Source organism: Oculina patagonica, chromosome 12 (assembly GCF_052425735.1).
Source record: "Oculina patagonica isolate OP01 chromosome 12, crgOcupat, whole genome shotgun sequence".
Taxonomy (NCBI): domain Eukaryota; kingdom Metazoa; phylum Cnidaria; class Anthozoa; order Scleractinia; family Oculinidae; genus Oculina; species Oculina patagonica.
The window spans coordinates 18,721,874-18,743,289 of NC_135769.1; the positions used below are offsets into that span (position 1 = coordinate 18,721,874).

Sequence of the window (21,416 nt, forward strand, 5' to 3'; positions counted from 1 at the left end):
TTCAAACTGGATCGTGATTGTCTTCGTACGCAATTCACAATATAATGTAGTCAAACTATAAATAAGAACAAAAATATAACTTAATCCTAACCTCAGTATAATATATCCTAACAGTATAACGTTGTTGTAATAATGTAATACACTATAGCTACTTACAATTCTGTTTGCCACTCCCGTTAATTAACGAACTTTTACTCTTGTACTTGATCTACCGGTTAACTCAATGTTTGTCCGCTTACCGCCGCTAAAGGGCGTATTTAAATGTTCTCTTTGTCTCTCGGGACTCGGCCCATTACTCTCTCTTATACTGAATTATAATAATTTCACATATGTGCAAAACACTCCCTCCCCAGTGCGGAAATCCTATTACATTCATGTGATTGAATTGAGCAACGATCTGTACGTCACGTGTCATTCGATTGTACTTATGTTTCATTCTCTAATTCCTCTTTTGTAGCAATTAAACAAAGTTTATGGATCGGTCGATCGTAAATGATGCCTTCGAGTCTTCCATATGCGCGTAACAATCCTTGTTCATCTGGTTTTGACATCAGCCTTTGGTCGACAGTGTCTATTTTGATTGTTTCTTGACACCATTTGAACATCTGTAGTTCGGTTTGTTTCAATTCTTCTGGTAAAATTGGGCTCGTGTCGTTTTCTTTTTTTCTTGTATTGTTAATGAATCTCAGAACATAGGCCAGGGTCTTTCTAGCTTTAGCGAACGTGGAATAGGTCTTCATTAAATGTTGCAAGATAGGGTTGTCTGTCGGTTGTCTGAAGTTTGTTGATTCTTCTGAAGAAACTGTACATGGAGTTGGTTCTTTGCAGTTGGTCGACTTCTCCTTGTTGGACTTCATTTCTTTAAATGATTCTTCGTCCGCTTTCTTTGAATTTTCTTCGAACTTAGGCCACTCTTTTTCGGAGCGCAGCAGAAACGGAGGACCTTCCATCCATGTCTTAATCTCTTCTGGTGGTGCTCCTCTTGTCAAAGTGTCTGCTAGGTTGGCATCTGATCTGTTGTACTTAAATGCTTGCGTGTCAAGGGTTTCCTGAATCTCAGCAACTCTCGCCGAGACGAACGGCTTGAATCTCTTTGGGGGCGTTTTAATCCAGGTTAATACGGTTTGTGAATCCATCCAAAATACTGTCTTGGAGTCAGTTATCTCGGCGAATTCCAGTGCTTCTTTGCAAGTGCTGTACAATCCGGCGAGGGTAAGCAGGATAAGGATGAGGATGAACAGCTTGGGAATTTCGACTTGTACGTCCTCGAAACAGTTCTTTCTCTTTCTCTTAAAGGTTTTCTCTGAGGACAACATACGTTGGAGCGCAACATCGGAATTACTCTCCTTTGGGGGTCCATCATCTGTCCATGGCGTTCGTACTTGGTCTCGCCCATCGATGATTTGTGTTGAATCTGCTATTATCTTGATGAATTTGTTTTCTTCTAACTCGTCGTCTCTGCTTGTGCAAAGCTCTGTCGGTTTGACTCCAAGCATGTCTTGAGCAAAGAGTTTTGTCATGTCTTCCAATGCACTGACAGTTCCTACATCAACTGAATTGATCGTAGAGGGTTGACTCTCTCGGTCGTCAATTTGACCCATGACGAACCATCCGAAACAATATCTCTTCGCTATCAGTTCACCAGGACCACCGGAAATTACGTGAATATCAACGAACGCATCTGCAAAATCTGTTCCGATCAACAAGTCAATTGTTCCTCCAGACAAATGCAGTTTATTTGAGATTGCTTCTAAATGCTGGTAGCTATTAACAGTCTTTCTAGACACTGTTTTTGCTGGACCGCACGGCTTGTTTAATGCGTAAACCTGCATGGACTTTTGAATGCTTTCTTCTGAAATTGGCGCAACAGTTATGTTAACAAGCTCTGATTCTTCTGACTTCTTCAGACCACCAGCCAAATTCATGGTTAAATGTGTTTTAGGACCGCTTATGCCAAGTTTCTTCGCAACATCCTTCGAAATGAAACTTGTGTTTGAACCACTATCTAGCATCGCAAGGACTTCAACAAAGTTTCCGTCTTTGTCTTTCACCATCAATTTCTGGACAGGGCAAATGCCAGGAGCGTTCCTCACTCCCTGTACGTTACTGTTACTACCCTCGTGAGTCGCACTCGAGTACGGCACGGCTTCGGGATTTAACTGACTGGTATTTACATCTGGAGGCATACGTTCGTTGTGTAATGAGCGATGATGGCGACGGGTGCACTTGTTGCATGTGGTGCCGTCGGGTTTTTCACAGTGATCAGTATGATGATTTCTTAGGCATTTACGACATCTGTTGTTTTGTTTGACAATTTCCCATCTTTGGTCCACAGTTGATTTTTGGAACACTGGACACGCAGAAAGTAAATGCTTCGTTTCGCATCTGACTGGGCAGATTTCATCATCGAGAACTTCTCTGTCTGTCGCATGACTGGCCGAACTTCGTTGATTTTGAGTGCGGTGCTCATAATTTCCTGCATCGTTGCGGGTGTCCCAATGGACGCGGGATCGCAAACTTGCTTCTTCGTTTAACCAATCTAATAAGTTCGAAACGTTCTCTTCCTTTTTCAGGCGTTTCATTTCTCTGCCGAATTCGATGTTGTCTTTGGCATCCAATTTCGATAGAAGTTGGGACATGACAAAAGGTGCCTCATTAGCATTTGTAACCTTACAACCGTTTTGTTCCATGTTGTTTACGAATCCAAGAATTCTAGCCGCGTAGCGCGAAAGCGATTTCGAGTCGCTCTTAACTGGCTTGACATTGTTAATTTCCTTTAACAGCATATCCATTAATGTTCTTTGATCTCCAAATTCAGTGTCGAGAATTTTCCATGCTTGCTCGATCGTCTTACACGGCCTAACTTGATCCGACCAAAATGAGTTGTTTGGTAAAGCTTTTCGAAGTCTTTGCAATTGTTCGTCTTTATCCTGTTTGTATTTTTCCATCCAATAATTAAACTCATTTTTCCAAGTTGCATAATTTTTTCTACTTCCATCCCACGTTGGAACTGATAATTTTTCTAATCCATGACTTGTTTTTTGGGAGCCTAAAACGTCGGCCATTTTCGTAACTGCTGAAGCCATCGCCTCGAGCGTTTCGTTATTTCCAGAGGTCGGCTTCTTTTCGGCGTTGCATTTCTTTTGATATAAGACGAATCGTTCAGTGTACTTTAAATAATCGCTCTTGATTTTATCTCCGACTTGTTTGTTTGAACTTATTTCCTCACCTGACGACTCTCCGGCTTCAATTAATTTGTCGGCTATTGTTGCCTGTTGTTTCTTAACACTTCTGTATTTAGCCGCTATTTCTTTGTGCACGTTTTCTAAAGCATTTAATTCCGATTCCACATGATAAAGCACGTCGAATTCTTCATAGAGTTCGTCTAATGAGGCTATTGTAAAGTCTCTTTTGGTAATGAGCGTTGCGATACTCTCAACTTTTGGAGGCATCTTTGAATAATGATCCACTGTGTAGTTACTCTTCTCAAGTTAGAATTTTTGACTGTTTCGAACAATGTGCCGTTCGAAGTGATGAGACACAAGTTGTAACACACCACAGCTTTACGGGAAACGGTGACTTTAATTTTCAAACTGGATCGTGATTGTCTTCGTACGCAATTCACAATATAATGTAGTCAAACTATAAATAAGAACAAAAATATAACTTAATCCTAACCTCAGTATAATATATCCTAACAGTATAACGTTGTTGTAATAATGTAATACACTATAGCTACTTACAATTCTGTTTGCCACTCCCGTTAACGAACTTTTACTCTTGTACTTGATCTACCGGTTAACTCAATGTTTGTCCGCTTACCGCCGCTAAAGGGCGTATTTAAATGTTCTCTTTGTCTCTCGGGACTCGGCCCATTACTCTCTCTTATACTGAATTATAATAATTTCACATATGTGCAAAACAGAAATAATAGTATTTTTCGAATCAAGATTACACATCGCAAAATATGAAATATAGTGACATAACTCCGTTAACCCGGCAATCAATAATAAAATATCATGACTTGCCCATGATGTATTTTGACATATTCATTTGTTTGTTACATTGCCACATTTAAGTGAACGGCATTTTGCAAGGCTGGTAAACCTCACTGAAACGTCCATGTACAACTTCTAGAAGGTTCGAGCTAGTCCACAGGGCTAATGGCACCACATTTACAATTGTTACTAAGATGTGTCTTTTCCATCTTCTTCGCCAAACAGCCATAACAGCCATATTCGGCTGATAGTGTGTCTCAATCGCCAGAGATACGCTGGTGAAAAACCACTCAATCGCCAGCTGAACTGAAGTATGAATGGCAAAAGACTGCAATAGCTTTAAAGGGGGCTGGTTTTCTAAGAAAATAAATTGATACAAGTACAAAAATCCATTTACGGCCACTATAGCAGTTGATTCAAACAACATGCTCATGATAGCGATATCAGCCATTAGTCTCTCACGGCGAGGAGTACGAAAACTTCCCCAAGGAGCTGATGTTCGTTTGCAAATGACATGGCAAATGTGATCAATAACAACCATGGTGCTTCGCTCTATGACTTCTGCAGCGCCGTGAATTATTCCAAGAATAGCAATGGATTGCAAACTGTCAAGATCTGCTTGTAAGACTCGAAACATAACTGCTGCAGTGCACTACAACGGCGTCAACAAGACATACGAATATCCCGGATGGGTAATGTTCCATAACCGCTGAACACAAATTCGCGAGATTGCTTTGAGTGCAACTCCAATGAGAGGAGCGAAGAGTGCGATTATCATCCTTCCTTGCGGGTTTTGTTGCTCGTTGTAGGCTGGGTAAATAAAATATGCCACCGTCAGGGCAAGAAAGGAAAGCGACCAGCTAGGTACAGACATTTGTAAGAACAAAGTCACTTTGCGTCTCCTTGATCTTATACCTAAATGATTTATTAGAAGATAGACTTGCCAGCATATACTGATAAGAAACAAGACGTTGAGTGGAATCTTTTGTAACGTAGAAAACTTGGAATGAGATATTCGTAGAGCTTGCAGAGCCAAGCGATAAATTGCATCCAGAAAATATCCGAGACAACAAACCAGAAACAGCTTTCTTTTCACCCCCATCAACTGATATGAACGGAAAAGGAATAGCATATTTACAAAGTACCAAATGTAATAAAAAGCACCGAAAAGGACACTAAAAACAGTTTTCATCCATTGCAATCGTATTGGAATTGACTTCTCCGGCTGAAGTTGGCAGTTCAGTTTAGTTTTGTAAGAGAGATAAGAAAAAATCATGTAAACTAAACCTATAGCAGTAGCAGCTAGCAGTGAAATCAAAGCTCCGATGTACATTGATTTACAAACTGTGCGGAGGGCGGATGGTCTGAGTCGCTTCCAAGCCATTGCTCTATCTTCATCTTGCTGGTCTTCTTGTGTTTCGTCGTTTTCCTCTGGCGAACATGCGTCTATAACCCTTACATTAAGACGGCTAGATGATAGGGAGTGAACGCTTGTAGCTTCTCTGTCGGTGAATTCTTGATAAATAAGCTCGTCAACAGGAAGATAATGCCATTCTCGACCTGTGCTTTGTAGAGGATCGTAGCCAAACGACTCTGCTGTGAATTCAGGTTCTTCTGGGTTGTAGTGCTCTGTCACGCCTCGTGTAAAACTGAACACGATATGACCAAACACCTCTATCAGTGTACTGCTACTCATTTTACTTGGAAAAGCTGAAATGTTTTAAATCCCAAGCACAGTTGCGGTTGCTTTTCCAAGAGAAAACTTTTACTGTCTGAGACGAACGAAGGACTAAAATTTTGCCGATGAACAACAGTAGAAAATGAAGTTGCAAAAATTAATCCCTGATGTAATTTGTTTCAACTATAGCAGTGACTTTAGGAGTGACGGTGTAAAATTTATTTCACTTTAGAATGTTATCGGTAAATTTTTATAAATATGATCAAGTCTTTTTTGGGAAGATTTAGCCATCAAATTGCATAAAAAAATTGAAGACTTCAACATTTCAGTTTTCTAAGGAGAAAAGTAACAACGATTTGTCTTAATTACTGTAACGAGGAAACATAATATTATAAGCCTGAAAATTTATTTTAAGGGTTCCTCCTAAATCGTAAATTTCTTGTCTATTTTTTAATACTTTGTGTAGTAATAAAATAAATATGCACCAAACCAAGAAGGAACAAGGAAGTAGGATGTACCGAATACGAAAGACAAGTTGAAAAATATCCGCTATATTTTTCAAGTTGCGGGAAAAGTCTTCCTAGTGCCATATTTAAATGCTTTAGTTATTCCAACTTCAGGGCTGTAGCCAGACGAAAACTCTTACCGAGGCAATATCAGAAAAAAAACACTTCTTTCATATTTATTTACTTACTTACTAGTAGTGCTATCTCTCACAGGAACGTGAAAAAAAGTTAATAAATCAAAGATGTTTGCCGAGATAAGTGCTTCGGTTTGCCTGTTACTAGCTACGGCCGTGAACTTGTATTTCAGAAATACGGAACGGATACAAGAAAAGAAATCTACTTTAATTTCTCTGAGAAGCTTCCCCTAGCTAATAATATGTCATCAGTAAAATGAATATTTCATTTTCTTGTTAAGAAGAATTACCTGGAAATCAAGGAGTGTAACCATTATGTGTTGAGTGGATTGAGAATTGCCTTTTAAATGATGATTTCTTTCAGTTAGGGAAGAAAATTCTGTCTCGCTCGCTGTCCACGCGTTTCATTCAACTCAAACAGTGAACGCCGCACAACAAATTTTGCCGCCGTCATATAATCACTTCGCTTAGATTAAACTGGGACGTCCACATCATCCAGTCGATTTATAATTAAAAAAAAAAAAATAAGTTAATTGGTCATTTGAAATTTACGCAAAATGCGACCGGCGACTAAAATTAAACCTAACTCGCAACGAAAGCGACACCAAATTAAAATTAAAGTAAAATAAAGTAGTTGGAAAATAAATCTCTCATTAAAGTAAGATATTTTGCTGTGTATTGTCGCTTAGTAGTTTTATTCGTTGTCTGTATTTTGACTAGCACAGCTAGAGTTTGTTACTTTACTACTCTCAAGTAAACGGCATTTTGAAAGGTTGGTTTATAGCCTCATTGAAACGTCCATGTACAACTTCTATAAGGTTAGTACTGGTCCACAGAGCTAAAGGCACCGCATTCACCAATGCTACGAAGATGTGTCTTTTCCATCTTCTTCGCCAAACAGCCATGACAGCCATATTCTGATAGCGACTGAGTCTCGATCGCCATAGACGCGCTGGTGAAACAACCACTCAATCGCCAGCGGAACTGAAGTATGAATGGCAAAAGACTGCAACAGATTCAATAGGGAATTATTTTGTAAGTAAATAAAATTGATACAAGTACAAAAATCCATTTACGGCCACTATAGCAGTTGATTCAAACAACATGCTCATGAAAGCGATATCAGCTATTAGTCTCTCACGTCGAGGGGTACAAAAACTTCCCCAAGGAGCTGATTTTCTTTTCCAAATCAGGTAACAAATGTGATCAATAACACTGAACCATGGTCATGCTTCGTTCTATGACTTCTGCAGCGCCGTGAATTATTCCAAGAATAGCGATGGATTTCAAGCTGCTAAGATATGCTTGTAACACTCGAAACATAACTGATGAGGCACAATCCTAACGTATCGATTCTGTAGTTAGAACAGGATCTTGTGGCGGTCTTTGTCTTCGCCCAAACAAATGAAATTTCGTCGATCAAACTGAAAGTTGGAAACTCTTTCGTCTGCATATTGTTTTGCATCGCCGACGCTCAAACCCTGTATTACTCGTCTTTTTACGTGACGTTATGGTCTGATCCTACGCCGAGTGGATTTAGTTGAATTTCAAATTTTTTTTTATCTTAAAGCACTTTCAAATTATGTGCTTTCGAGCCTGACAGAGATATTTCTGCATGATAATTTGAATTTGGTCATTTCGTCCTAATCAGTTGAGCTCCACTTGACTGATTGATTTGAATGCGTGCTGATATTTAAATGCGCATTTTTGGTTCCCTGTTTGATTTATGGATTTCGGCTTCAAAGTTGAAATCTCGAAAATGAAAGGCATTAGTGTATTTTCATGGTCGTATCGTCACTAAAGGAAACCACATATTTCCGACCACATTTTAAACTGACTAAGAAACTTCGGACTGCGGAAATAATAGGAAGCAAGAGAGGATCTTCTTTTAAGAGCCGAAGGGATAAGGATAATAAATGGAGACTGTCTTGTACTGGCAGGAGGCGGCACGCAAAGGAAATGTAAACATAGATCGTTTCGCAAATTCGATTACATTTTTTTATAAGAGCGTGTAAAATTTGGCTGACCTTGAGGATGTACTTATTTTAGCCCATACATTTTCTTTAATTTTGGGGCAAATCTCAGCCTAAACGTTCTTACAAAAATAGTTCTTATAAAGAGGAGTGTATTTTTCAAGATGGCGGATTGTTGAACGGTGAATCCGCCAGATTGTATAATTTTCCGTAATGAGATAGTTCACGCACCGAAATCGATTATCAGTCGTTTAATATGTGAGCCCGCGTTCCTTGCACACCGGGAAATGGAGCCAAAGACCGACAGTCATCAGTGCTCACTGACTCACTGCCGTCGCGAAATTCACTGGTAACCAGTGCCGTCGCTCGCGGTTGGCGCTCGTTTGCAAACAAAGGGCCAATGAATCAAATAAAGAAGGCAGGGATTACATAATGACATTATAGCAGAAATGGATGCTGTTCGAAAATTGTAAATGGCGGTGTGACCAGACAATATATTGGAAACGAAATAAAATGTAATGTCCATTTTGAAACGATTAGTGGTAAACGCGAGCACTGTCACTTGTTTATTGATTAAAAATTTATAAAAGCTACAAATGCTTGAAAATGACGATACATAATATACATCAAAGATATAAATCATCAGTGAAATGGCCTTGTTACATTAGTTGTTCCGATAAACGTAGCCCCATTAAGGAAGAGCTCTACTCTCAAGTAAATGGCATTTTGCAAGGCTGGTTAACGGACTCTTTAAACCGCCCATGCACGACTGTTAAAAGGTTTACAGCAGTCCACAAAGCTAGTGGTACCACATTAACGATCGCAACTATAGTATGTCTTTTCCATCTTCTTCGCCAAACAGCCATGACAGCCATATTCTGATAGCGAGTCCCGATCGCTAGAGATACGCTGGTGAAAAACCACTCAATCACCAGCTGAACGGAAGTATGAATAGCAAAAGTCTGCAGTAACTTTAAAAGGGAATCGTTTTGTAAGTAAATAAATTGATACATGTACAAAAATCCGTTAACAGACACTATAGCAGCTGATTCATACAACATGCTCATTATAGCGATATCAGCCATTAGTCTCTCGCGGCGAGGAGTACGAAAACTTCCCCAAGGAGCTGGTGTTCTTTTCCAAATCAGATGACAAATGTGATCAATAACAACCATGGCACTTCGTTCTATAACTTCTGCAGCTCCGTGGATAATTCCAAGAAGAGCAATCGATTCCACATTGGCAAGGTCTGCTTGTAAAACTCGAAATACGACTGCTGAGCCAAAATACAGCGGCACTAACAAGGCATTGGAATATCCCGGATGGGAAATGTTCCGTAACTGCTGAACGGAAATTCTCGAGATTGCTTTGATAACGACTCCAATCAGAGGAGCGAAAATTGCGATTAGCAATTTTCCTTCCTTGTGTTGTTTGTTATACGCTGGGTAAATAACATAGGCTGTAATCCAAGCAAGAATGCAAGAAGAACAGCCAGGTAGAATCATTTGTAAGAAAAAAGTCACCTGCTGTTTCCGTGTCCGTCGCATGCGCAAGTGATTCATTATGATATAGACTTGCCAACATACACTGATAAAAAACAAAACGTTGAGTGGAATCTTTTGTAAAGTAGAAATCTTGGAATGAGATATTCCAAGGACTTGAAGAGCGAAACGATAAAGTGAATCTAAACAGTAAAAAAGGCAACAAACCAGAAAGAGTTTTTTTTTCACCTCCATTAACTGATATGGGCGGAAAAGAAATAGCATAGTTACAAAGTACCAAACGTAAAGGAAAGCGCAAGTTATCATACCAGAAATCGATCTGAACCATTGCATTTGTATTGGAATTAACTTTTTTGGGTGAAATTGGCAGTTCAGTTCTGTTTTGTATGAGACATAGGAAATCATCATGAATACTGAACCTATGATGGTAGCAGTTAATAGTGAAATTAAAGCTCCAATGTACATCGATTTGCAAACTGTGCGGAGAGCGGATGGTCTGAGTCGCTTCCAAGCCATTGCTCTAATTTCATCTTGCTGATCGTCTTGTGTTTCGTCAGTTTCTTCTGGCGAACGCGCGTCTATAACCCTTATCTCGTTCCTGCTTGTGGCTTTTCTGAAGCTGTATTCTCGCTTCCAAGCCATTGCTTTATCTTCATCTTGCTGGTCTTCCTGTGTTTCTTCGTTTTCGTCCCTGAGTGGCGAACACGCGTCTATAACCCTAATATCAAGACTGCTAGACCCTAGATAGTCCCAGCTTGTGGCTTCTCTGTCGCTGTATTCTTGATAAATAAGCTCATCAACAGGAAGATAATTCCATTCTCGACCTGTGCTTTGTAGAGGATCGAAGCCAAAAGACTCGGTCGTGAATTCAGGTTCTTCTGGGTTGTAGTGCTCTGTCACGCCTCGCGTAAAACTGAACACGATATGACCAAAAACCTCTATCAGTGTACTGCTACTCATTTTTTCTCGACAAATGTGTCCCAGTTGCGACAATTTTAGTTTCTTTGTTGACTTTTAAGCTCAATTTTCTGAAATGACCAAACACTTCTACCAGTCTTCTACCATTTCACTTGATACAAAGGTGGGAACAGTGTGATTAAAATCCAGCAACCTTCTGCAGATTAATTGTACGGCACTTTGCCTAGTCGAAGAAACAACTGAAAGCTCGGTGATGATCTTCGATATGCCGAAACAGTTAAGTTCAATTCTCTTTTTACACGGAAATAAAGATGTTTGTTTAGTTACGAACATGCACTAATTTTTTTTGTGGTTCGTAAGTTAATGGAGGTCCAATTCCGATTGTTTTTAATCTATGTTGATCTTGTGGAAGCCAGTTAGCTTTTCCTGTGAAACCGAGGACGTTCGCTTTACAGAGGAAAATATGAATTATAAAGGGAAAGAAAAAAATCAAATGAAATTTGTTGAGAACCTTCAGGTTCGAAAAATTGGATGAAACTTAGTTTAAAAAGTGCGTGTTAAATGGATCGTTCCGTCACATGTTCAGTTTCTAATGTGCTAATGTGATAGATTTCACATTGATAAACCATTCATGTGAAGTGCGAATAAATAATACTACGCGAAAGTGATCTGTATCAACTGTGAATTTATCTTTACAGCAAGTAAAAGTACATGTTTCCCATTATGAGAAGATTTTTGGGGGTGATAATAAACCTACAGAACTTAAACACAGTTCTCGATCTGTGCTTTGTAGAGGATCGTAACCAAGACACTTTCGTGTATTCAGGCGGTTCTTCTGAGTTGTAGTGCTCCGTCACGCCTGTTGTAAAATTGAACACGATATGACTAAGGGACTGGTCAATAAGTACCAGGGGGGGGGGGGGGGGGTAGGCCGGAGCAATTGGAAAAGTGGTGGCTCGAAAATTTGTGACCCACCCCTTCTTTCTGGCTCAAAACTGACTGACCCACCCCTGATAGGGGGTTGAAAATTACATGACCCACCCCCTTTGCTAAAAAAAAAAATCAAGTGACCAATCATTTATTTTATCATCAGTTAGGGGTTGAAGGTTTTTGATTTGACTTCAGCTTTTAAAGTGAAATTCCCTACATAGACATTTTCTCTGATGGACCCTGCTGTTCTCAACACACCAAAGAAGGATGAATTTATCACTTCTTATACTAGCCTTTTGTAAGTTTCCCAAAAGTCCATGGGGACTTTACACACAAACATATGCAAAAAACTGAATCTGTTTGTAATATTAATTCATAATCAATTATTGAAGAGTTCATATTTTTATACAGAAATTAATGATAGAAACTACAACCACTGTCCATCATTCAATATATATATGTTTTACTAAAGAGTTTACTGGTATTAAAAGGCCTAAAGCCAAGCGTGAATCTATGCAGGTGAGAGACAGGCAGAACTGATGTTGTGATCACGCGCCCTCTTGGGGGGTCAGGGGGCATGCTCCCCCGGGAAATTTTTATATTTGGGCCTTTAAAAATCACTAGAAATTCATTTAAAACTGCTGACACATGGAGAAATTTATCAATTTTTTAAACTAATGAATACAACTTTTCTTGGAACTATAACAGTTGAAAGTTAGTGAAGAAATAAGATGAGCCACCCCCTATGTGTAGATCAAAATTACATAACCCACCCCTTTTTGAGGGCTCAAAAACTGATGACCCACCCCCTTTCTGCTCCTGCCCACCCCCCCCCCCCCTGTACTTATTGACCAGTCCCTAAACACCTTTATCAATGCACTGCTACTCATTTTTATTTGGCGCAGCAGTGCGAATGGTCCAATGCCTTCAGTTGCAATGAGACTTTACTTAGTTTCTGAGTGAATATCATGGCGAAGCTCTAAGAAAGTGATAATTCTCCTTGTTTCTGGAACTATTGAAAGACTGAATCTTACACAAACGAAATAATTGATACAATCTTTTTATTTTATAAGAATGTAGTTTATAAGAAAAACAAGGCTGAAATTTGCGAATTTTTTAGAATATTTTAAGAATAAAACCGAGGCTGAGATTTTGAAAAGATAATAATTTTAAGCTGAAAATTTGTAAATACAATACAATTAAATGTGTTTCTAGTTGAAACTAAATGAGTTTTTTTTATTTCTGTCACTATACCTCTGCGAGGAATGCTTTGTTTAAAGCCAAAACGGCTAAGTGTCGTCTGACGTGACATCTTGATCTTGCTGGCTGCAACGAAAAGCAAAGGTACTTGTGAACAATATAACACGATACAGATATGGACATCAAACACTTGTAATTGATACCCCAACACATGCTGAAACAGAAATGTTAAACGGTGTTATCTAAGCATGTTCATAAGAATATTTCCAGCCTTAAATCGGAAGAAAAATAAGAATATTCAGCCTCGGTCGGAAAAACAATATTCTTATAAAAAAAAGAGTGTATAACAACTTGCTTGAATAGGCCGTTGGATATTGAACACCGAGCTTTGAAAGGAGAAAAAACGAATGAACGAAAGCCTTACTGACTGACTAAATGAACGAAAGAACGAACGAACGACTTAAATACCCTGTTTGACTTGTTAAAAGTCTCGATAGTTTTATTAACACTCAATGTATTATTGTATTACTGAGCGTTGAAAATTTCCTTTCAAGAGCTATGTCATGCACTGACAAACTGAACACGATTTGATTAAAATACCTCTATCAGTGTGCTGTCACTCAATAACAATACGATACGATACGATGGCTGCGGTCACATCTAGGTCACTATCTATAGTTAAGACGTGGATAACTATAGTTAGCTATTTCGGTAATGTGACCGCTCTGTTCACTCTAATTATAGTTAGAAAATTTACGCCTCGGCGATCCAAAACAATACAGACTAACTAAAGTTTTACCCAAGCAGGGTTCATGAGTTAGTCTTAAGTTTACAAAGGAACAACACATCACAGAAAGGTTCAGCATATTAAATTTACACCGAAGAGATTCAATAAAAGAAATTGAAGTAGTAAATATAGCATAAATATAAAATCGAGCCAAAGCATTATCATTGACAAAACTAAACACGTTACAAATGTGATCAATCACAACCATGGTGCTTCGTTCTATCACTTCTGCAACGCCCTCAGAATTACTCCAAGAATAGCGATTGATTGCAAACTGTCAAGCTCCGCTTGTAAAACTCGATTTATGATTGCCGAGCCAAAATATAGCGGCACTAACAAGGAATATCCCGGATGGGAAATGTTCCATAACCGCTGAACGGAAATTCTTTTATGAGAGGAGCAAAAATCGCGATTAGTAATTTACCCCCCCTTGTGTTGCTTGTTTTAGGCTGGGTAAATGAAAGACGCAATAATCATAGCAAGAGCTAAACAAAAACAGCTAGGTAGAATCATTTGGCTGTATTATTTTCATTTATTAAGCGCTACATGAAATTGACAAGAAAAAGGCTATGCCATGTCGTTTAGGTATATGAAAGGGGTACCTTTTTTCAGCAAAAGGTATACGAAACCTTTTTTTATTATCATAAATTGCAACACACAGAGAAGAAGAAGCCTACTTACAAATTAATTGCTTACAACTACTCACGGTACAGTTAATTACATTACTTACAGAAACTTCCAGTTACTTACATTTCTTAAAGGAAAAAAACTTCTTACAAATCGATTACTCACTCTACTAGTCGTATCTATAACAAAATTCTCGATTTGGATTGGTTCTGCGCGTGCCTATTTGCCGCGTAATCCGTTGGGTGTCCAATTACAGGTATCCAATTTGAACAACTTCAAATTGGATACCTGTAATTGGACACCTACGTCATTCGCGCGTCAATCACGCGCATTTAATTTTTTTTTCTTGCTGTTTTCCTAGTTTTTGTACAAGCAATTGAATTTTCCTTTGGCTTTTTCTCACAGAAAAGGTTCTCAAAGACTTACTAACCTCGAATTTTGTTATTGAAACGATTAATTAGTAATTGGATCTCGTGTCGTACAATTCAGAGAGTAATCGTATCTATAACAAAATTCTCGATTTTGATTGGTTCTGCGCGCGCCTATTTGTCGCGTAATCGGCGCGAGAACACGTGGGTGTCCAAGTACAGGTATCCAATTTAAAAACTTCAAATTGGATACCTGTAATTGGTCACCTACGCCACTCGTGCGTCAATCACGCGCATATAAATGGGTTCTTTCTTGCTGTTTTCCCACTGTTTCTACAACCAGTTGAATTTACCATTGACTTTTTCACACTAAAAAAGATTCTCAAAGACGGCTTCCTAACATCGAATTTTGTTATTGATACGTTTAATTAGAAATTAGAGATTAATTAGTAATTAGAGTAATCGTGCTCGTAATTTCAAATCGTCCTCGCGCTGCGCGCTCGGCCGATTTTGAAATTACTCGCCCGATTACTCCCTTAATTGTACTCCACTCAGTCCAATTACTATTACTCACGGGACAGTTACTTACATTACTTACATTAAAATAAATAACATTTCGTTGATTAGTAAAGAAGAAGAAACTAACAAAACTTACTATGCACGCTTCATGTAATACTTAGGTTGACCAACTATATATAATTATATATAAAAACAGAACGACATAAAACGCGAAACAAGCTCTAGAATATAGGAGGCTTATAATCGGAAAAGGTTATGTCTTTCTAAACCAACTAAATCTAAATTTTAGCACTTGGGCTTATGTTCAGGGGTGGAGGGGTGGGGGGAGAAGAGACTTATTACCAGAACTTTACAATAGTACATCCCTATGCCTTTGTCGTTAACAGTTTCAATAACATTGATGGTTGGCCAAGGAGATGTTTAGATTAACGTGTCGCATCAATGGAAGGGATAATTGTGTACTCTTTACTCTAAATGGGAGAAGGGGTAAAATTTAAACTGGGATTTGCCTAATATTTCACTGGGAAAATGGGTTATGGGTTACTGGGACTGTAAAAATAGGGACTAGAAGTCTAGGACAGGGTTTTGGGCAAAACATAGGATGGAAAATGGGATTTGGGAAAACTTTGGGCTGAAAAATTGGATTAATACACCCCCACTGCACCCTTGAGGGCCCTCTCTTAAGTGAATGACATTTTACAAGGCTGGCCCACGGACTCGTTGAAGCGCTCATGTACGATAGTTAAAAGGTTTTCAGTAGTCCACGAAACTAATGGCAACACATTAATAATCGCAACTAACATATGTCTTTTCCACTGTCTTCGCCAAACAGCCATGACAGCCATATTCTGATAGCGAGTCTCGATCGCTAGAGACACGCTGGTGAAAAACCACTCAATCACTAGCTGAACTGAAGTATGAATGACAAAAGACTGCAGTACCTTCAAAAGCGAATCGTTCTGTAGGTAAATAAATTGATACATGTACAAAAATCCATTAACAGACACTATAGCAGTTGATTCATACAACATGCTCATGATAGCGATATCAGCCATTAGTCTCTCACGGCGAGGAGTACGAAAACTTCCCCAAGGAGCTGATTTTCTTTTCCAAAGCAGATGACAAATGTGATCAATCACGACCATGGTACTTCGTTCTAAGACTTCGGCAGCACCGTGAATTATTCCAAGTAAAGCAATTGATTCCACATTGCCAAGTTCCGCTTGTAAAACTCGATATATGATTGCTGAGCCAAAATACAGCGGTACTAACAAGGCATACGAATATCCCGGATGGGTAATGTTCCATAACCGCTGAACGGAAATTCTCGAGATTGCTTTGACAACGACTCCAATGAGAGGAGCGAAAATTGCGATTAACAATTTGCCTTCCTTGTTTTGTTTGTTATACGCTGGGTAAATAAAAAAGGCTGCGGTGAAAGCAACAATTAAATGGGAACAGGCAGGCAGGATCATTTGTAAGAAAAAAGTCCCCTGCTGTCTTCTTGTCCGTCGCATACGAAAGTGATTCGTTATAAAATAGACTTGACAGCATACGCTGATAAAAAACAAAACGTTGAGTGGAATTTTTTGTAAAGTAGAAATCTTAGAATGAGATATTCCAAGGACTTGTAGAGCGAAACGATAAAGAGAATCCAGACAATATGCAAGGAAACAGACCAGAATCATTTTTCTTTTCACCCCCTTTAACTGATATGGGCGGAAAAGAAAAAGCATACTTACAAAGTACCACATGTAAAGAAAAGCGCAAGATATAATACTAGAAATCGTTCTCATCCATTGGATTTGAACTGAAATGGACTTCTTTGGGTGAAATTGACAGTTTAGCTCTGTTTTGTAAGAGACATAGGAAATCATCATGTATACTGAACCAATGATGGTAGCAGTTAATAGTGAAATCAAAGCTCCAATGTACATTGATTTACAAACTGTACGGAGAGCGGATGGTCTGTGCCGCTTCCAAGCCATTGCGCTATCTTCCTCCTGTTGATCTTCATGTGTTTCGTCGTCTTCCTTCGGTGAACACGCGTTTATAACCCGTATCCGAAGACTGTTAGCCACTGGATATTCCCAGCTTGTGTTCTCTCTGTCGCTGTATTCTTGATAAATAAGCTCATCAACAGGAAGATAATTCCATTCTCGACCTGTGCTTTGTAGAGGATCGTAACCAAAGGACTCGGCCGTAAATTCAGGTTCTTCTGGGTTGTAGTGCTCTGTCACGCCTCGTGTAAAACTGAACACAATATGACCCAAAGCCTCTAACAGTGTACTGCTACTCATTTTCGTCTCACTTGAACGACGGCAAATTGTCAAATTCCTCCTAACGCATTGACGCTCCACTTAGAACTGCTGATAGTTTACAGAATTTTGTTCAGTGTTTGTTATATCTGTTGTGAAACTGAAAGTGAAAATTCTATTCATTGTTTGAAGAAGGGTATTAACCTTTTGCGTGGGTGGTCAGGGAAAGTCCCGAACTTAATTAATGAAGCATTCGTTTAATTTAAAGTAGGATTTGAACGTATTTGCAGTAGTCAAACCACATCAATACGGAAATCGAGACGAATAACGTCATGTTCACGTGTTTTGTAGATTGAAAAAAACAACAACTAATATTGAGCATAATTTTAAGAATGATTATCCCCTCCCAGAAACGCTGATAGGAATATAAGCTCACGTAATTGACTACCTGCCAGTCACGGCCTGCTTGAGTGGTCAGGGGAAAGTCCCGACAATTATCATTAAAGTAAGACTTCCGCAATTAGATAGTAGTAATGGTAGAAGATAAAAAATAAACCATACCTAAAAACTCGCTCTTTTCAAAGCTATAAATGAAGATAACAAAAATGCAAGAGTTTGGGTTTTCTTTCAACTTAGGAGCGGAGAAAATAAAGGCCAAAGTTGGTTGCTACAAGCGCCATTTTGCAATAGTATTAATAGCGCTCTGCAATCCGAGTCGATATGACCTCGCGTTGACAGCAATTTTTAATAAATGGATATGTACGCAGTTCGAGCGAAGTTTTACGAAAGACAGCTGAATTCTTTCGTATTTCATCTTCAAATATAATTCGAAAGCATTGACTACATCTATGGCTTTGGTAAGCCTTCTAAAGCCCACAGATAAGCTGTTTTAATATCCGACCCTCGCAGAACCTAGAAAAACGTACGCGTTGATCGATGATTGTTTATACAAGCGTAAGACAGACAGTTTACGTGCTGCACTCAACATTTTTGAATGAAAATTACTGTAGTATCCTTTCTTGTTAGTGGTAAGGGAAGGCTTTTGGTTTCAATAATTACTTTTTTGTAGGATTTTGGGTTTTATTTTTACTAACAAAATGACATAATTTACTAATATAAGGTAGACCGACGTTACAGAGATGGCTCAGAAAAGCTAAGTGTAAATAAAATGAAATCTTCATTTCTGAAACATAACTGATAACACTGAAAAACATTAAATTGACCAACATTTTTGCCGTTTTTCCCGGCTTATTATCTCGTTTTGTGTTTTCTATTTATGAAGGGGGCAGCCTCGAGCCAAGTGGCACATCCTTTTTTTTCTACTCCCCCTTGGATGGGATGCTAGTCCATCGCAGAGTACCCCCCAGCATTATGTCGCCGGTACCCATTTATACACCTGGGTGGAGAGAGGCGCTATGAGAGTAAAGTATCTTGCCCAAGAACACAACACAGTGACCCCGGCCAGGGTTCGAACCCGGAACATCCGAACTGGAGTCCGGCGTGCTAACCATTAGGACACTGCGCCTCCCATGTTTTTCTATTTAACCCTGACCTAATATTGCTTAGGTGTTAAATATTTAGTTATTTACGTAACAAGATTATACATCGCAAAATATGAAATATCGTGACATAAACTCCTTTTAAAAAACAGCAATCAATAATAAAATATCATGACCTAATAAATTGTGAACGATATATCTTGACATCTTATCCTGAAGAGATTCTAAATTAATTCAAAAGTTAAATTGCGAGGGATATTTTTGGAAGAAAATTGCAGTGACTGATGCAAATAAGAGAAGGTACGTTTTTTTCTGGGGGGGGGGGGGGGCGGGAGGCTGGGGATTTTTGGTAATTTTTTCCAAGAAAGGGTTGGTCCTCCCCTTCATTTAATGAGAAAACTCCTGACTCCCCCAACCCTCCACTTTTAGGTGACTGGCCCTCCCCTCCATTTTAATGAGAAAACTCCTGACTCCCCCAACCCTCCACTTTTAGGTGACTGGCCCTCCCCTCCATTTTAATGAGAAAACTCCTGACTCCCCCAACCCTCCACTTTTAGGTGACTGGCCCTCCCCTCCATTTTAATGAGAAAACTCCTGACTCCCCCAACCCTCCACTTTTAGGTGACTGGCCCTCCCCTCCATTTTAATGAGAAAACTCCTGACTCCCCCAACCCTCCACTTTTAGGTGACTGGCCCTCCCCTCCATTTTAATAAAAAAAAAACTCCTTACCCTCCCCCACCCACTTTTAGGTGACTGACAAAACCATGATCCTCCCCTCACTACGTACTACATGGTACATGTATGTCCCATTCCGTAGAAACCTCAGAACATTTCGCCTGTGAACTACGGCAAAATGTTTGAATATGAATATATCTTGATATTTAAAGGGTGTGCGCTGAAACAAGAAAATGCGAACATTAACAATCAGTGTGGGATATTTACGTTTTACAGGGTAGAGCGTAGAATTATCATTAAACAGAACAGAAAGGAGGTCAAGGAACGATACGTAAGTCTAGTACGTCTTGATACAGACGAAAAAGGACACGAGTCCTCCGAGAAAACTATGTGCCATGGCATAATATACATGTAGAAATGTATCCTAGTACCTGTAATAAAACACCAAATTATTTTAATCAAAGTAGGTGAAAACAAAAACTTAATCTGTTAAAGAAAAATGGAAAGCATCATCAGAAATGTTCTTATTAAAAAATTATATGGCCCTCTCCTTGAATTCCCCTTAAAAAGCTCACAAAGAAGTAATGACATTCCCCTTTTGGTGCACACTTTCACTGATGACCCCCCCCCCCCCCCCCGAGGCCCCAGCCTTCCCTCCCCAAGAAAAAACGTACCTTCCCTAATACCTTATTATAGGAATATAACGAAGCATTTTAACAACGCCAACAAAATTTACGCGTAATAAAATTAACGCGAATTTAAGAAAAGTTCTGGTTAAATGCTTATAGTAAACTTTTACATACATAAAATTAACGCGAATTTTTGAAATTCGCGTTAATAAGATGTATCATTAACTTCCCCATTATAATAAGGTAAAACATTTTAAGCGAAACAAAAAAAGGCATCCCAGTCTATCGAGTTTTAAACGTGACTAAATTCTGTGATTTCTCTGAGTCGAGTGGAATAAAGTTGCCCGCCTAGCTTAAGTTTGTTACTTTGCCACATTTAAGTAAACGGCATTTTGCAAGGCTGGTTGGCCTCGTTAAAACGTCCATGTACAACTTCTATGAGGTTAGTACAAGTCCACATTGCCAAAGGCACAGCATTTACAATTGCTACTAAGATGTGTCTTTTCCATCTTCTTCGCCAAACAGCCATGACAGCCATATTCTGATAGCGAGTCTCGATCGCTAGAGAAACGCTGGTGAAAAACCACTCAATCGCCAGCTGAACGGAGGTATGAATGGCTAAAGACTGTAATAACTTTAAAAAGGACTGGTTTTCTAAGAAAATAAATTGATACAAGTACAAAAATCCATTTACGGCGACTATAGCAGTTGATTCAAACAACATGCTCATGATAGCGATATCAGCCATTAGTCTCTCACGGCGAGGAGTACGAAAACTTCCCCAAGGAGCAGCTGATTTTCTTTTCCAAATCAGATGACAAATGTGATCAATCACAACCATGGTGCTTCGCTCTATGACTTCTGCAGCGCCGTGAATTATTCCAAGAATAGCGATGGATTTCAAACTGCTAAGATCTGCTTGCAAAACTCGAAACATAACTGCTGAGGCACAATACAACGGTGCCAATAAGACGTACGTTATATCCCGGATGGGTAATGTTCCATAACCGCTGAACACAAATTCGCGAAATTGCTTTGAGTACGACTCCAATGAGAGGAGCGAAGAGTGCGATTATCATCTTTCCTTGTGGGTTGTGTTGCTTGTTGTACGCTGTGTAAATAAAATACGCTACCATCAGGGAAAGAAGGGAAAAAGACCAGCTAGGTACAGTCATCTGTAAGAACAAAGTCACTTTGCGTCTCCTTGATCTTAT

At 39.2% G+C, this 21,416-nt stretch overlaps 4 protein-coding genes across 5 annotated transcripts in view; all 4 read right to left on the bottom strand.

Annotated features, from left to right (window-relative positions):
• The window catches only part of LOC144632497 (josephin-1-like), a 149,335-nt gene that overhangs the window by 125,528 nt on the left and 2,391 nt on the right, over window positions 1-21,416 (bottom strand). The window lies entirely within an intron of this gene.
• On the bottom strand, window positions 3,563-5,951 carry LOC144633932 (uncharacterized). The gene has a single exon (XM_078492861.1). It carries the CDS (start codon window positions 5,692-5,694, stop codon window positions 4,651-4,653), a length of 1,044 nt encoding a protein of 347 aa, XP_078348987.1. The 5' UTR covers window positions 5,695-5,951; the 3' UTR covers window positions 3,563-4,650.
• Window positions 6,200-17,522, bottom strand: LOC144633931 (uncharacterized). Of its 2 annotated transcripts, none has more exons than XM_078492860.1 (2): window positions 15,957-17,522; window positions 6,200-7,201 (listed from the first exon to the last, which is right to left on the bottom strand). In XM_078492860.1, exons 1-2 carry the CDS (start codon window positions 17,438-17,440, stop codon window positions 7,066-7,068), a joined length of 1,620 nt encoding a protein of 539 aa, XP_078348986.1. In that variant the 5' UTR covers window positions 17,441-17,522; the 3' UTR covers window positions 6,200-7,065. The 2 variants fall into 2 exon arrangements, with proteins under 2 accessions (XP_078348986.1, XP_078348985.1); XM_078492859.1 differs by lacking the exon at window positions 6,200-7,201 and adding an exon at window positions 14,171-14,417 and having other exon boundaries at window positions 15,186-17,522.
• On the bottom strand, window positions 8,948-10,954 carry LOC144633018 (uncharacterized). Its single transcript, XM_078491794.1, has one exon. The coding sequence runs from the start codon at window positions 10,749-10,751 to the stop codon at window positions 9,000-9,002; it is 1,752 nt and encodes a 583-aa protein (XP_078347920.1). The 5' UTR covers window positions 10,752-10,954; the 3' UTR covers window positions 8,948-8,999.